This window comes from Suricata suricatta, chromosome 10 (assembly GCF_006229205.1).
Source record: "Suricata suricatta isolate VVHF042 chromosome 10, meerkat_22Aug2017_6uvM2_HiC, whole genome shotgun sequence".
NCBI lineage: Eukaryota > Metazoa > Chordata > Mammalia > Carnivora > Herpestidae > Suricata > Suricata suricatta.
The window spans coordinates 44,442,368-44,458,446 of record NC_043709.1 but is presented as its reverse complement, the minus strand read 5'-3'; the positions used below and the strand labels follow the sequence as shown (position 1 = coordinate 44,458,446).

The 16,079-nt window shown below is 39.1% G+C and overlaps 1 protein-coding gene across 1 annotated transcript in view; it reads right to left on the bottom strand.

The window, feature by feature from the left end:
- TSPAN8 (tetraspanin 8) overlaps positions 1–16,079 on the bottom strand; it is a 122,332-nt gene that overhangs the window by 26,512 nt on the left and 79,741 nt on the right. The window contains exon 3 of the mRNA XM_029954518.1: positions 4,763–4,931. Within this exon, the coding sequence (XP_029810378.1) occupies positions 4,763–4,822 (60 nt within the window). The 5' untranslated portion in view covers positions 4,823–4,931. The remainder of the gene's footprint in view (positions 1–4,762; positions 4,932–16,079) is intronic.

Genomic DNA, 16,079 nt, shown 5'->3' with positions numbered 1-16,079 from the left:
TCGTAATGAAGGAGCTGAGGTTCAGTCTGAAGTCCCACCCACTGGGCTTCCATGTCTTCTGTCCTTGTTATAATTCCACACTGACGGCACAGTGTCAGGAAACCACTGTTATTTGCAAAGTTATGCCGGCTGTAATCAAGTCTTTATCCTGGGAGATTTCAACAATTGACAGAATGTAATATAATTGGGCCTGATTTTTTGTTTGTTTGTTTGTTTTTTGAGAGAGAAAACACATGATTGTGAGAAAGAGGCATAGGGGGAGAGAGGCATGGGGAGGAGAGAGAGAGAGAGAGAGAGAGAGAGAGAGAGAGAGAGAATATAAGTAGGTTCCACACTCAGCACGGAGTCCAACCTAGGGCTCAATCCCACAACCCTGAGATCATGACCTGAGCTGAAATCAAGAGCCGGAAGCTCAACCAATTGAGCCATCCAGGGACCCAAGGGCCTGATCTTTTAAGGCTCCCCTATCTCAGTCATGTCTGCCTTAGCTCTCTTCATTGCGCTCAGCAAAGCCAGCCAAGAGACCCAGGCACCACATAAAATACAATGAGGAATATCAAAATTCTGGTTCCTGGACTCTCTCCAAGTTCTGACTTCCTTCTGCTCTCTTCAAACTGTGTCAGGCACTGGCTTCCTGCAGTTGCTGATACATTTGGCTTTTACAACCCAGCTCTTCCTTCTTGCCTTACCTCACTTAGGATTGGTAACGTGACTTCACTCTGCTTACCTGCACGCAGGGCTGGCCTCCCAATAGCTCGCTACTTCTGGCAGCTCTTCCGCTGCATCCCTGGGCCAAAGGCTGTTGTCCCTGGACAACTACCATACCCACGCATCTACCATACTCCTCAGCCTGATTTATCTGAGAGGAGTGCAAGAAAACGTGGGCAGCTCATCTGTCTGCTCACAAGACTTGGAAAAATAGACTTTGTACTTGGAATGTATCCATTCTGTACTAACTTGCATCGAAAGCTAGCATCAGTGATTAAGAATGATTTCTGCTTCCACTGGTGTCTTCTTCAGTTGCTAATTCTGACAAATGGAAATTGCTGCATATTTATGTGATATATCTCAAGTTCTCTCACAAAAGAAATTGGTATGTTTAGCTTACATGACCATATGCATATCTCAGAGACATTTCAACATCTGGCCCTACTTTGCAAAGGCTTAGTTTTGTAAATTATACCAAAAAGAATGCATTTGAAAACATAAAACCATGGATATGTATAAGAAAACCACATCAGTGGGACTGTTAAAATTTTTGCTTAAGAAAACATTAGGAATGTGAAAAATTGCTAATTTCCTATGAAGAGTCATAAAATTCCAACTGAGAACTCTGGGCTGGGGGATAGAGGGGAAAATCAAAATAGCAGTGAGTCCCTAACCTCAGAGATTCCTGCTGTCTAAATTTTGAATGAAAATATTGATGTCACCTGTTGGCTGAGAAGTTATCATTGGTCTTTACCACCATTGTTCTCACTCAAAGACTTCATTTCAAGATATGTCATATAGAGATGCTGAGGGAAAGAACGCAGCCTTTCACCCCAGGAGAATTAGAAATATCTACCTGAAATATAATGCACTAGAAAGACTTTGTCTTCATTATCAGAAAACAAAGAGATAATAGCAACCATAAAATAATAAGATATCCCTAAGAAAGCAATGACAATATCTGGGTACAGCATGGTACAGATCTCTGATCTTACATATATAATCCTGAACCTATAGCATGCCCTCTTCCTAATCTGCCTTTTTCATTTCAGTTTAAAATTCAGATCTATTTCAAACTTCTGTTTAGCTATTTAATGAAACACTGACCTCTGATGTATTCATAATGGCCATCGGCATTTTGTATGCTGTCTTTATGCAACAGATACATTTTGATGATTATATAATTTGAAGATTGCTACCAGCTCAGGTACTTTAGAACATCTTATGCATTTATTAGCATATTCATATTTTGGTTGTTTGAATGACCATGTACATTGTATACCATAAAAAGACAATGGTCATAGTTTTTTAAAAACAAATATGAGGACTTCTTGAAGAACAAAACTGATTCCAGGTCTAGTGCAGGAACTAAGGAAGAAAGCCTGGAATGTTTAGTCATCCCAAATGGGGAAGAAGTTATATTATTGACACCATGACAAAAGGTCTCAGGAGGGGCACCTGGGTGACTCAGTCGGTTAAGTGTCCAGCTTTGGCCAAGGTCATGATCTCACGGTTCGTGGGTTTGAGCCCTGCATCGGGCTCTGTGCTGACAGCTAGCTCAGAGCCCGGAGCATGCTTGGGATTCTGTGTCTCCCTCTCTCTCTGACCCTCCCCTGCTCGCGCTGTCTCTCTGTCTCTCAAAAATAAATAAAAAACATTAAAAAAATTAAAAAGAGAAAAAGGTCTCAGGAGTCAACCTGAAGGTGCTCCCCAATGGTCAGTGATAAAATAGATTGCACTTCAAGGAAGAGGAGAATGGTGATGGAGTTTAAATCTACTATATCATAAGGCTACTTATAGAAATACGTGCTCATTACTGTTGTATGATCCTGGGAAATTAACTCATCATTTTGTTAAATGAGGAGTAAGAAGCCTTTATGCTGCCTCCCCCACTTTTTTTAAAACTAAAAACTGGATACTACTAGTAACCAATCAGTGAATGCCAGGTTTTTCTTTATTGAAAATATTCCAAGTAACAAATGAAGAAAAGGTGACAGACATAGAGTATCACCAATTTGGAACTCCTAATGGACTGATTCTTAGATTCTTCAGCATCAGTGGCAACAAGTATCACAAACGCGACATGGTCAAAGAGCAGAGAGCGTGTGCCTCCCAAGGAAAGAACACGATGTCACTCAAATAGCGCACCTGAATCTTTTCAAGGTGACAAATGCAATCGCTAGATTGGAGATAATACAGAGGCCAGGGGAACATGATAAACTATACCATTGGTATGTAAATAGCAAACCCCAGACCATGGACAATGTGATAAGAAAAACAACCACACCAATACATAAAATTTCAAGGTGGGGAGAAAAGAGAAGACAGAAGGAGAACCTAAAGATGAAAATAGACGTAAGGGATATACTGACCAATCACAATGTCTGAACCTGATTTAGACTCGGATTCAAAGAGGAATATGTACGAAGCAATTAAAAATTTAAACCCTAGGTGGATATTTGATAATTGATTAAGAAACTCTTATTATATTTTTAACATTGTGGTTATATTTTTTAAGGAATTATTTCTTTTGTAGAGCTATATCTTAAAATATTTATGGGTGAAATACCTAGGATTTGCTTCAGTTTACACAGTGTGCAGGAAGCAGATGAGAGCACTGGGAAGGAGGGGCTTGACGGCCTGACTTTGGGGCTGCGTGATGAGTTGATTACCTTTTTCTATTCTGTGAATAGTTCAAAATTCACCACAAAAAGCTACAAAGTCAATTAAAGTACAGAAGCATTTTTTTGTTTATATTCTGCTCTCAAGGTTTCACCAATTTTCAGTATTTCAAGGGAAGAAATTCCTCTGGACTAACTTAAAAAACCTGGTATGTATTCAAGATCTACATTTAATATTCTCAAAAGCAGCCCATTTTTCTAGGGAAAAGAGGAAGTAAAAGGACAAACCTTTATTTCATTTTATTTATTCATATCCTCATTTACTTACTTCACCAATATTTCATCTGTACTCATTAGGGCAACTGACGTTGACTCAAAGTAATTGTGGACAAATAAGACTGTGTTCCTGTAGTTGAGTTTAATTAGGCCCATCATTATTTTAATTGGACAGAAATTTACCAACATAGATACCAGCTGCCTGGTATCCATGTAAAAGACAAAACCAGAATTCTCTCCTGCTTATACCGCATGAACCACTTTTTAATTCAGTACACAAAATGACTTTTTCATTTAAGGACCTTGGGCTATTTTCAATGATTTACTTCTGAACAATCTTTAATTGTACCATATATACTACAAGTGATAATGGCAATTTTCCAATATCCCAGCCTGCCTTTTACTTTGCCTTCCATAGCTTATTTTTCCAATTTTTTAACGTTTGATGCTACTTACCAACCTATTTGCTGTCTGTGTCAATAAGCTTTCAAAAAAAACCCTCATAAGAACCTGCTATAATACCAACCCTGTTGATTAAAAGGTGAGGTGATGACATATCAAAATCAAAATACTAACTTTCAGTGGTTGATACAAAGCTAGCAACTAAGTTTAATTTTTCCACAATTAAAAATTTCATTGTTTCCCTCTCAAGTTATTTTATGACCCACTGTCTCTTCTTTGGGTCTCTGAAAATGATCCCTTCCTCATGTCTATCATCTGACAACCCACCATTCACCTGTTTCAGACCCAGATGTAAAGATTAGAATTTAGGAACTGGGCTCTGGTGGAATCAAACCAAATTTTTTCCACAAGGTCCTTAAAACTAGGGAGGCCTGCATGATATACAACTAAGAAAAGTTGTCCTTTAATTAAGGGGTATTTTTTTCCTCTGTGATTGTTTTGCAACAATATCAAAACATTTATGAAATGTTTACCATCACAGATCCTGAAGTCTACTTTCTTGAGTCACTGACTCATTTTCAATTAGTGAAATAACCAAAGAAAGAACAAACAAATCCAAACAAGCAAATGGAAAATACATTTTCTTCCTCCTCCTGTTTCTCTAGTGCAGAGTCTGTTCCCATTTATGGTATTTATATCAAAACCCCCTTGCTTGCATAAAATTGATAATTAAAAAAAGAAACAAAAACACTTACCCAGAACAAGAAGTTGAAGATAAACATAGAATATTTTATACAGCCACTCACACCTGCCATGTCGCAGAAGAATCAGGAATCCAGATGCCGCGACTGTATCTGTTGGTTGGAGGATTGTCCTGCAATCTGCTCTGGAAGAATGTGCCTGCAGAGATTTCTGGGCCCACGGCTTCCGAGCAGAAATAGAAAGCAAAGGAGGGGTACAGGGCAGTAATCCAGTTATTAGAGTGGATAAAAAATTAACCCACACATTTAAATATCACAAGGGCTATCTCTAGGCGAGTATGCTCTTTTGCTTGTCATGGCTCCTGGGGCACCGGGCCAGGATATTTATGATCCTTTCTCCCAAACTGCCTCCTCTAAAGTAAACAGATATCAAGTTAAGGAGTGGCTCTGGGTCGGAGAGAGAGTGGCACAGCTGATACTAGGTTGTTGGATTTCAGAAACCACAACCTGACTTCCCTGCTCTCTGTTTCCACTTCAGGGAAGTAAGAATGGTTTGCTTCAAGATAAAGGGGCATTGTGTCTCAATTCGTTTCTGCGTTGCATTTTCTCAACAATGCACAATTTCTTCCGGGTGCAACCTTGTGCATTGAGAAATCGGCAAAAAGCTGAAGGCTTACACGTAGTCACCTTTCATCCTTAACCCAGAATAATGGAAACAACCATTACAGGTACCACCTTGCAAAACCTCTAAACTTATTTCAAAAAGAGTCCGCGGAGCTGCTGTGAATGACTCACAGATAGAAGAAGTGAGGAAGAAGAGATTGCCCTGCCTATCACAAGACCGTTCAGTTTTTATCTTTATTTCTTACAGTGTAACAGGAATAAAAAGCTTAGGAGTCATTCTCTGACTGCCCCATTGTGTTCGTTTTATAATGTGTAGCCATGTTGATAGCTTAGGTCGTTGTTAAGGCAGGCACTGTACTTTCCTTCCCCTGGTTAAGTTACTCCTGGCAACCGCTCCTCCCCACCAACCCAGTTTCTGGATTCCTGGTCCTCTTGGACAAAAAAAATTCAAAATGAGAAGGTGGTCATAGTTCAGTGACCATAGATTGTACAATTTCTTTCTAGTGCTAATAGAAGGCAGCTGTTGCAGGTAAAGGCAAAATTCTCTGACCTATCAGGGAGGTGTGGACTGCTTTTGTATAAACAATTTGGGTCATGCTAGTTTTCACATCCTGCATTTAAAAGGAAGTTCTTTTCCCCCAAAAGAAAAGAACCCCATATTTCAAATGTTGTTGGGAGAAAATACTTCTTTAAATCTTTAAGTTCTGTATAGTAAGCAAGTATGGGCTTGTAAAAAAATGGATTTGTTAGAAGAATATTTTTCTACTTTTCACATACAAAGATGCTTTTGAAACCATTCCACTCTTTGACTATAAACAGAATGTGTTTTTAATGTATTAGCACCAATAATGTTTAGTACTAAGGCCAAATTTAGGATTAGCTCAAAAATAACAGCTTAATATTTAAATGATCATTAAAATTGTTGGTGTTCTATGCTCTTTCTTCTAGAAAATAGAAATAATGTCACTGAGATAAGAGTGTGTATAGGATTACCTATAGCTGAAAGAAGAAAGAGGGTTTTTAATTTTTTTTAATCTTTATTTTTGAGAGAGAAAGAGAGACAGAGAGTGAGCAGGGGAGGAGGCAGAGAGAGAAGGAGACACAGAATCGGAAGCAGGCCCCAGGCTCTGAGCTGTCAACACAGAGCCTAATGCGGGGCTTGAACTCATGGACCATGAGATTATGACCTGAGCTGAAGTTGCTTGGTTTATCATACTGAGCCATCCAACCTCCCTGAAAGAGTTTTTAATTGAACTGAATGGATTTCAGGTCCTAGAAATGATTATCATTTAGAGGTAAAATCAGAAGAAATATATAGATAAAAATGCGGTTGACAAGAACATATTGAATACGTACCAAATTTCAGGTTGGAATACACTTTTCAAAATCTCCTTATAAAGAATATAATCCTTACTTAAATCACTGTGAAACCCTGAAACATAAATGCCAGAATCACACTCCAGCCAGTGCAGGGGTCCCTGAAGGATAGACAGTGTTGGCCAAAAGGAGAGAAGAGAGAGCCACGAGATTCTTTCTGATCACCAGGCAGGCATCTCTGCACTGACTGAGACCCAGCTTTATTTATGGTTAAGTGTATGGGGAACAGCACAGAAGTGGCATTTTCCTTAGACAATGATTTCTGATGATAAATTTCTTTGATATGTAAAAATACCCCAGAACATAGATTTATAGAAGACTCATGCATAACCTTTATCAATAGTGATTGATGTAGGTGATTTAGATGCTTATCATAGAGAGAAGGAAGGTATCTTTAGCATTCAAATACAAGACAATGTTTTTAGCACAGCAAAGGCAGAAGTTAGTTCTTTGTGGGCAGGGGTCAATAGCGTGTTTGCTTAAGGGGAAATAAAAGGAAAAACAGGATTCTCAGAGAACCCAATCTTTGCTACCATAACCACAAAAGAAGAAGTTCCTACAATAATTTCCTTCAACAAGGTACAGTCAGAGTCTTAGGGCCAGAATAAGGGGACAAGTCACTCCCGATACCAATTAACAAGGTGCCTGGGAGGTCAGTGCTCAAGCAAAAACAATTGAGTGGGGGTAGATAGGTCACCATCTGACAGCAGGAGGCTTTGCAAACCTGCCTTAACCTCACAAAGAGTTTCTCAACTAGTGAGTTCAGAATGGCTCCCAACACATAAACATCAATGTTTGTACTCATAGGTCTAACAGGAGAAGAGGAGAAACCTAATGGAGGACCAGGGGGAAGGGAAGAGGGAAAAGAGAGTTGGGGAGAGAGACTGACACAAAATTTGAGAGACTATTGAATACTGAAAACGAACTGAGGGTTGAAGTGGAAGCGGGAGGGGGAAAGAGGTGGTGGTGATGAAGGAGGGCACTTGTGGGGAAGAGCACTGGGTGTTGTATGGAAACCAATTTGACAATAAACTATTTTAAAAAAACATCAATGGATGCATTTTACAGAAAAATTACTCTTTATAAAAGAATCCCCAGTCCAATTCAAAATCTGTATGAAAGAGTTCACTCTTCTGAATTTCTATCCCAGTAAATGTTATGCTCACACAACACTTGCCCAAGCTAAGTATTGTGGAGTCCCATTGTATTCCTTTTTCTTTCTTGCCTGGTATCCAGTCACTTCCCAAAGTCCACTGAGCTCCTCAGTTTCCTTCAAATCTGGTTCCTCTATCTCTCCTTTAGCCGCTGTCATTATTCAACCTGTTATCTCATACTTGGGCCAGTCTTCTAGAATCTTAATTAGTTTCCCTGCCAGTCTCTTCCCCTTCTTACCTGCCTTAACACTTCAGAATTTTTTCTCTTTTTCTTCCTTAATTCTTTTCATATATACTTATTGACTATGTTATTCTCCTGATCCAAAGCCATTCTAGGGGCCCTTGGTGGTTCAGTCAGTTGAGCATCTGACTTTGGCTCGGGTCATAATCTCCGTGGTGTGGATTTGAGCACCGTGTCAGGCTCTGTACTGACAGCTCAGAGCCTGAAGTCTGCTTTGAATTCTGTCTCTCTCTCTCTCTCTCTGCTCCTCCCCCACTCACACTGTGTGTGTGTGTGTGTGTGTGTGTGTGTGTGTGTGTGAAAAATAAATAAATATTAAAAAATACATTATAAGGATGACTTCTTGTAACTTAACAAAAAATTTTCAGATTTCTTAGAATGGCATTGATAGCACAGGGCAAGCTGACCTCTACCCACCTCCCAGAACTTTCTCCTGTTCCTCCTTCCCTGGGCACCCTCTACTCCTAGGCTCCATATCCACAAAATTACTTCATAGAACTGGAATGTATCTTGGGATTTTTACCCTTCTGTGCCATGTCACAGAGTTCTAGGGAACTACCAACAGGTTAGCTCTAGCCCCTCCCCCCAAAAACATTATCAACTAAAGTAATATAATTTTTTTGTTTCAGGACTTGTCAGAACCCTAACTTGCTGATATTCCAGCAGGTGACAAAATACATAGCAACTCCCAAATAAATGTGACCCCAGAAAATATTTTTGAACAACATATCTTGAACCAGTGTCATAACATCTACTTCACTGAATTGCGAATTAGACAAACCCCCACCTTTTACACAGAAGAAAAGTGAAGCCCAGGGAGACTGAGTAGCTGGAGTTCACAAAGCCAGCCAGTGGCAGAGCTCTTGAGCTCTTGACGTGAGATCTCAGGATGATCACCTCAGTATTCTGTCCACTTCCATCAACTATCTCTTAGTTATACACAACTACTATCAGATGAGTGAGTTACTTCCTTAGATCTTGAGAAGTTGTTCGACAGCAGATATTTAACAGACGGAAGTGTGAGGTAGGGAAGGGTTGGAGAGAGTCAATAATAAACTTTAGACCCAGCAACACGTGAGGCTAAGAAGGAGAGGGATGGAGAGTAGGATATCACAAGAAATGACAGCTGGAGGAAAGAACTCAACAGAAGTCTAATAAATCTGGGTAAAATTTTCCTAATGCTGCCATCGTGCCAATTATTATGACTCATAGGTACAGGATAACTAACATGAGATGTTAATCCAGTTAATCATGAACATTCTCCACCAGGCAGTCACAGTAAACTAGGCTTTGATAGCAGTATGGAGACTCTGGCAGGAAAAAGAGAAAGTGTCCTGTGTTCAGAGTAGAGAAAAGAGCATGACTAGAACCATCAGACACCCTATATAAAATACAGCATTTTCTCTTGGTCATCAAGTGAATCAGGCCTACATTTGGGATACAGACCAGAAAGCAGACATAAATAGGAGGTTCATATTTTCACCATGATATCATGTTTCCCTCTGTAGGAAACACCCAATAACTCATTCATCAAGTGTACTGAATAATACTCTGTTCCAGGCACAATACTGTAGATACTAGAGATAGAGCAGTTTATGAAACAAGATAAAAAACCCTGGCCCTCAAGATTTTATGCAATACATATACAAATATTTTGGGTAACTAGATTCTAGAAACAAAAATAGAAAGAGGACATTATCTTCCCACTATGGTGTGAGTATAAATAGATGCTCTTTATTATTATTTAAACATGAATTACTATATTGAGGTAACCTGCCATTTAGTCACTCATTTGACACAGATTTATTGAACATTTACTATATTCCGAGCCCTGGGGATATGGCAGTGAATGAACAGAATATGCTCCTGATCTCTTGAAGTTTGCACTCTGGAAAGGAAGATAACTTCCTGTTTGTATTTTTGCTTCCAAAATCTATTTACCCAACATATTTGTCACTAGAGTAGGTGCTGAAAAATCAATCATGCATTTTAGAGAAACATTTATATTCTATTTTATGTTACATATTTTTCCATTATTGCTGGCACTGTATATTATATGTTTTTAATAGCATTTTGAATATTAATTTTCTCAAAGGCTAATAGCACGTGTGAGAAAAATGATGTTGAAGTTCCTCTTCCTTACAACTACTTAGGTGTGGGTGTGTAAGTGCATGAAGACATGAGGTCATGTATTCTAAATAATTAGAGTGAAGAGAAAGTTCTGATACTCTTTAGCATTTCTCATTTTGAAAAAAAAAAAAACTTTTTCCTTACTTTTGGAAAATGAAGGTTGCTCACTTACAGATTTTATGATCCCTTCCACAGGAGCAGAGGCTTGGCTTTTGTCCTCTACCCCAATTCCAACATTCCCAAGACCAACATTTTTCTTCTGTTTTCATTTGAACATAATACTCTATGTTTCCTATCCTGTGTGCCTATGGAGCCTAGCTCATAAAAACCTCTTGCATATTCCCACTCAGGATGGGAAGCATCTGGTAGGAGAATGATCTGTCTCCTTCCATTGCAGGCCATTTTGAAACAATATCTACTTGTAGTATTGATTCCTGCTCAAAAATAAATGACTTAGAATTGTCTTCGTAAAGTAACAAAGCAGTGTTCATGAGCAGTGGATAGCCAATATTCTTCCTCTTTTATAGATATTTTTACTCTAAAATCGTCATGATTTGTAACTAGATATAAAGTCACTAACCATATTGGTTATACAAGGAAAAATATGAAAATGTGCAAAGGAAAACAGACTAGATCACCAAAATCCATTTTTAAGTGTTTGTTAGTGAAGACTGAGGCAAAATAGTACAGTGATTACAAATACAGTTTTTGACCATGACGGATTAGAGATGCCTGTGAATTCTTATTAGAACTCGCTAGTGTTTATACTCTTTTCATGCTTGCAGCAAGATGAGAAAGGAGCCAGGTGCTGGTTGGGGTCCAGGGTTAGTTCCTTGGCTTGGCAGCCCCCAAAGCTGAGCTTTGCCAACCTTTCCTGAAGTGATCTGCTTCTTAGGACAGATTCACTTTAAATGATCTCACAGGAGCCAGAACGTCAATTTCCTAGTTTATGATGAGAAATGGACCTAGTAAGCCACTCAGCATAAGACAATGGCTGACCGGAAAATCCTCTCCCCGTCAGAAAGCAGCACAGGAGCCCAGCATACAAACATGGTTTCTAGGAGGGGAAATTCAGTAATAGAGTCAGTGGATACACTGCTGAGATTTGATAGGCTGATGGGTCTAGCACCGTCTCAGGGACCCAACAGCCAAACCCACCAAATGACACCCTCAGCGGAGGCAGCAGCCTCTCCATGAAATCTGCTGTGACAAAGCACAGACTCCTTCTCCTCCAGATTGCCTCCTCTGGACCCTGTGCAGTACATGCCCTCTCTGTGATCACAGTCTATCCCCAGGCAAGCCAACGTGAACCCTGGGTATCCATTTACCCGACCATAATTATAGTTCAGTCCTGTTTCCAAGATCACATTTTTATCGCATTTTAGATATTTCTAAAATTCTTCACTTAAAAATGACTGGTCTCTTGGTCCAGTCCTATAGATTTTACTAGTTGTTCTCTCAGAGAACAGAGGTCAATCCTATGTTCCTTCTCTCCAAATCAGGACGCGTGCCCACATACAGACTAGAATACTCAACAGGAGAATGAAGAATACAAAACGGAGCATTGTCACCTCCAGCCCACGATCACTGGATACTCTATTTTTGTGCTGAGTATTTGCCTGGCTGTTTGCTTTTTAAGTTTAAAGTGTAAATGCCAACCTGCTTTTCTCTGAGTTCTCTCTGAATCAGTTCTTTGTTTGGTCCGTTCACAAGGTACACATTAGCTGCCAGGCATGATTAGGCTCTGAGGTAACAGTGATTAAAAGGTAGGGAAATGAGCAGAGGCCACCAATACAGAATTTAAAAAAGAAAAAGAAAAACTACGAGGGGAGGGGTGTTTAATGCTTATATCAGCCACCAGTTTCTGAAACTGAAGGAGCCAACAAAATGTTACACTGAATTTAACACAGGTGTATCCCATGACTGGTTAGAAACAAACATAGACGTTTTACTCATAATGACTGATTCTAAATTAGAAAGGTTTATTCAACCTCACACAGTGGGAATGTACTGCATGGCTATTCTGGTTCCCAGGAGAAAATAAAATAACAGAAAGTCACTGTAAAAGGTTATTTATGAGGAAATCCCAAACTTCCATTTCACACCTTTTAAGAAGCAACAAAATGTATCCCAAATTAAGCTCAGGTAGAAAACAACTCAAACTCTGTTTTGAATTTTTTTCTAAAGCCACAGAGAGTCCTATTTAGATTTTCCCTGAGTACTTGAAAGACTTGATTTTCCCCAACCGTGAGAAAGCAAAAAACAAAACAAAACCAAACAAAACAAAAAAGTTGAGAAACCCAGAAAACCTGTGGATAAACACCTACACCATCCTTCCTGAAACGAGAAGGCCTGGCTGCATTTTCTTCACTATCATACTATTTAAATGGTCACGCCAATCTCAATCCATATCAAATAAAAGTACACTTATTTAGAAATATAATATCTAAATGCAGTCTTTCCAGAACTGGAATACACCATTTCTCCTAGAATTCTCTTCAGTTCCATTCTTCATTTATATTCAAGTATTCAAATATCCTTCCCTAACCCTTCCCAGTAATTATTTTACTATTAACACATTGATTTTTTTCAGAAAACGCTTCATCTATAGGCCAATTATGTGAGGAAGCAAAAAAACAATTTAAATAAGCTATTCTTGGGATCATTAAAGTGTCTATGGGTAAAACAAAGCTGAAGAATTGTTTTCCTTTACACAGAATCAAGTTGACGTCTAATTTAGCCTACACTAATCATTAAACCTTAAGAAAATATTCCAAAGGAGAACTTACTGATTTTTTTAAATTGTGGAACACGCCCAGACTCTTTCTGCATACTAATTTATTTATACCTTATTCATACTTGAGGCTTCAGATAGCCAGAAAATTCCCGTAAGTGCTCTGCTCTCTTTCCTCTTCACTCTTCATGGTTTCTTGAATCCACGAGTGTGAAGAGGTACTGTTAAGCCAGGAAGACTGGCCTAGCCAAGGTCCCTCAAAAAGGAATGTGCAAATCTGGGAACACATTCCAGGGTTTCTAGCTACTAGTTCAGGGCCTGATGTATAAGAAATATCAGCCAGAAATTTCTAGTTTCTTGAGAATCACAGATTCTCAGCCAATCCCCTAAGGAGCTCTCTGAGAAGAAAATAGTTCATAAAGCAATTCTCTGTGCAGTAAAAGATTATGTCACTCCCATGCTTTGAATGCTCTAATGGATTCCCATCACAATTAGAATGAAATCCAAAGCCACACAAGATGGGCCCTTGGCTGCCTCACTGACCTCATTTCCTCCCACTTGCTCCTTCCTCATGCTGCTCCAGCAACAGTGAACTCCTTGTTGATCCTTGGACTTGCTGAGTGCATTCCCGACTCAGAGCCTTCCCATTTCCTCCTCTTTCTGGAATCCTCTTCATCTACAAGAGCTAGACGGTTCATCATCTCCACTCACTGTGTTACATATTTATTTATTTATCCGTATTATTGTCTGCTTCCCTTCTGGAAGGTAAATTTCAGGGAATCAGGAGCATGTTCAGTGTTGTTCACAGAACAACATATCCCTTGGGCTCAGAGTATAGTCGGTGTTCAATATATATGTATTGAATGAATGTCTAAATACAAAGTTATCTAGCTATATTTTCTAATTTATTTTTTAAGAATAACAAAGAGCACCTGTTTGTGCACCCCATTCTATTCCTACAGCCTAATACAGTGACTGGCAGATAAAATCACCACATGTGCTAGGCTGCAGTGCTGCAGAAGAAAATTCACAATGTTCTTATGAACTTTATGTCCCACCAACTTGAGACAAAACACCCCCCCACACACAAATATACAAGTAAATATGCTAGAAAACAGTAGGAAGAGAAAAATGGCAGGATCTAATATTGCAAAGTAACTGAAGCAAATACTTTATATCAGATGGAATCCCGAGGATTTGACATTCAATCTGAGTCCTCACCTGGTTCAAATCATGAGGAAGCACCAAACAAGGCCAAATCAAGGGGATTCTATGAGATAACTTGCCCAAATCACTTAAATGCTAAGACAATGAAAGTTAGGAAAGACTCAAGAAGTATTCCATATTCAAAGAGGCTGAAGAGAGGCATGGCAACCTAGCATGGCAATATGATCCTGAATTAGAGCCGTTGTTATATACAAGTTGTTACTGGCGAAATTAATCAACATGACTGGGATCTCTTGGTAAGGATTCTTTGTATCAGTCGTGTAACTTTTCTGTTGGTTCAAATTGTTTGGAATAAAAATAAATAGTCTCTGTGAAGGGAAAATAATTGAGGCACAAAAAAGTTAAATAATTTTCCCATGCACCTGGGTATCTCCGTTGGTTGAGCATCTGACTTCGTCTCAGGTTATGATCTCACAGTTCTTGGGTTTGAGCCACGCTTCGGGCTCTGTGCTGACAGTTCAGAGCCTGGAGCTTGCTTCAGATTGTGTGTGTGTGTGTGTGTGTGTGTGTGTGTGTGTGTGTGTGTGTGTCTCTCTCTCTGCCCCTCCCCCACTCATGCTCTGTCTCTCTCTGTCTCTCTCTGTTAAATAAATGTTAAAAAAATTTGAATAATTTTTCCGAAATCCCAGTTTGTGATAACCCAGGCAGTCTAGCTTCAAATTTTCAAGCACTAAGCATGTTGTTTCTATAAGACATGTAAATGTTTATCACAATGTCTCACGCAAAGTAAGCTCTCAAGTGATATCCTTATTATTAAAAATGAATACACACTAAACAAAGAAACAGAGTCTTGCATGAGAAAAAGGCACAAGCCATGTTAAGATGTATGGTAAGAGAATTCCAGACAAAGGCAACAGGTAGTACAAAGACCCTTTGTACTTGGCACAAACTTGGCATGCTGGAGGAAAAAGACTGATATGTATGTAACATAAAGAGTCATGGGGGGCATGGTTTAAAATGAAATTAGAAGCAGATTCAGGTCAGATCCTATAGAGAGGCTTAAGGTGGGAAAAAGAGAGTGGACATAGTTAAGTGTTATTGGAAATGTAAGGTAGGTGTTATGGGCTGAATCGTGCCTGCTAAAATTTATACTAAAGTCCTAATCCCCAATAACTCAGAATGTGACTATTAGTGAGATCAGAAAGATGTTAGAGTGAGAGGCCCTGGACCATCTTTCTGCCCGCAAACAGACCAATTAAGCAATAATTCATGAACAAATGCTCTTTATGGGAATCCTATAAACTAAATGAAAGGCTCTTGAATGTTGGAAAAATCACAAAAACAAATTTATTGACATCAGTAAGGAGATTCAGAACACTTTCTTCTTGGAGTTGCTTCCCAGAGTGCCATGTCACATGGTCAGAAGGAGGTCTCCTGGCTCCTGGCTTCTTCAGAGAAAAGAAGGGGTTGGTTTGCCTATCCAGTGCTCTATCTTTTTTGAGGAGACCCCCTAAAAGATTGACTTCAATCCTACCAGTGTTGGAGTTTAGACCCAATTTGAAAATGTGCTAAGGACTTGAGAAGAAATTTTCCCAAAGAAGATATACAAATGACCAACAGGTATATTGAAAAGTGTTTCTAGTCACTAATCATAAGGGAAATGCAAATCAAAACCACAATGAGATCTCACCTAATACCTGTTAGGATTGTTATGATTAAAAAAAAAAACTAAGAACAAGTTTTGGTGAGGCTGTGGAGAAAATAGAACTCTTATGTACTGTTAGTGGAAATGCAAAATGGTGCAGTCACTAGAAAACTGTATGGAGGTTCTTCAAATAAAAATAGAACTACTATATCATCCAACTATTCTACTTCTGGGCATATATCCAAATGAATCGAAATCAGGTTTCACTGATAGATCTGTACTATATGTCCAATGCAGTG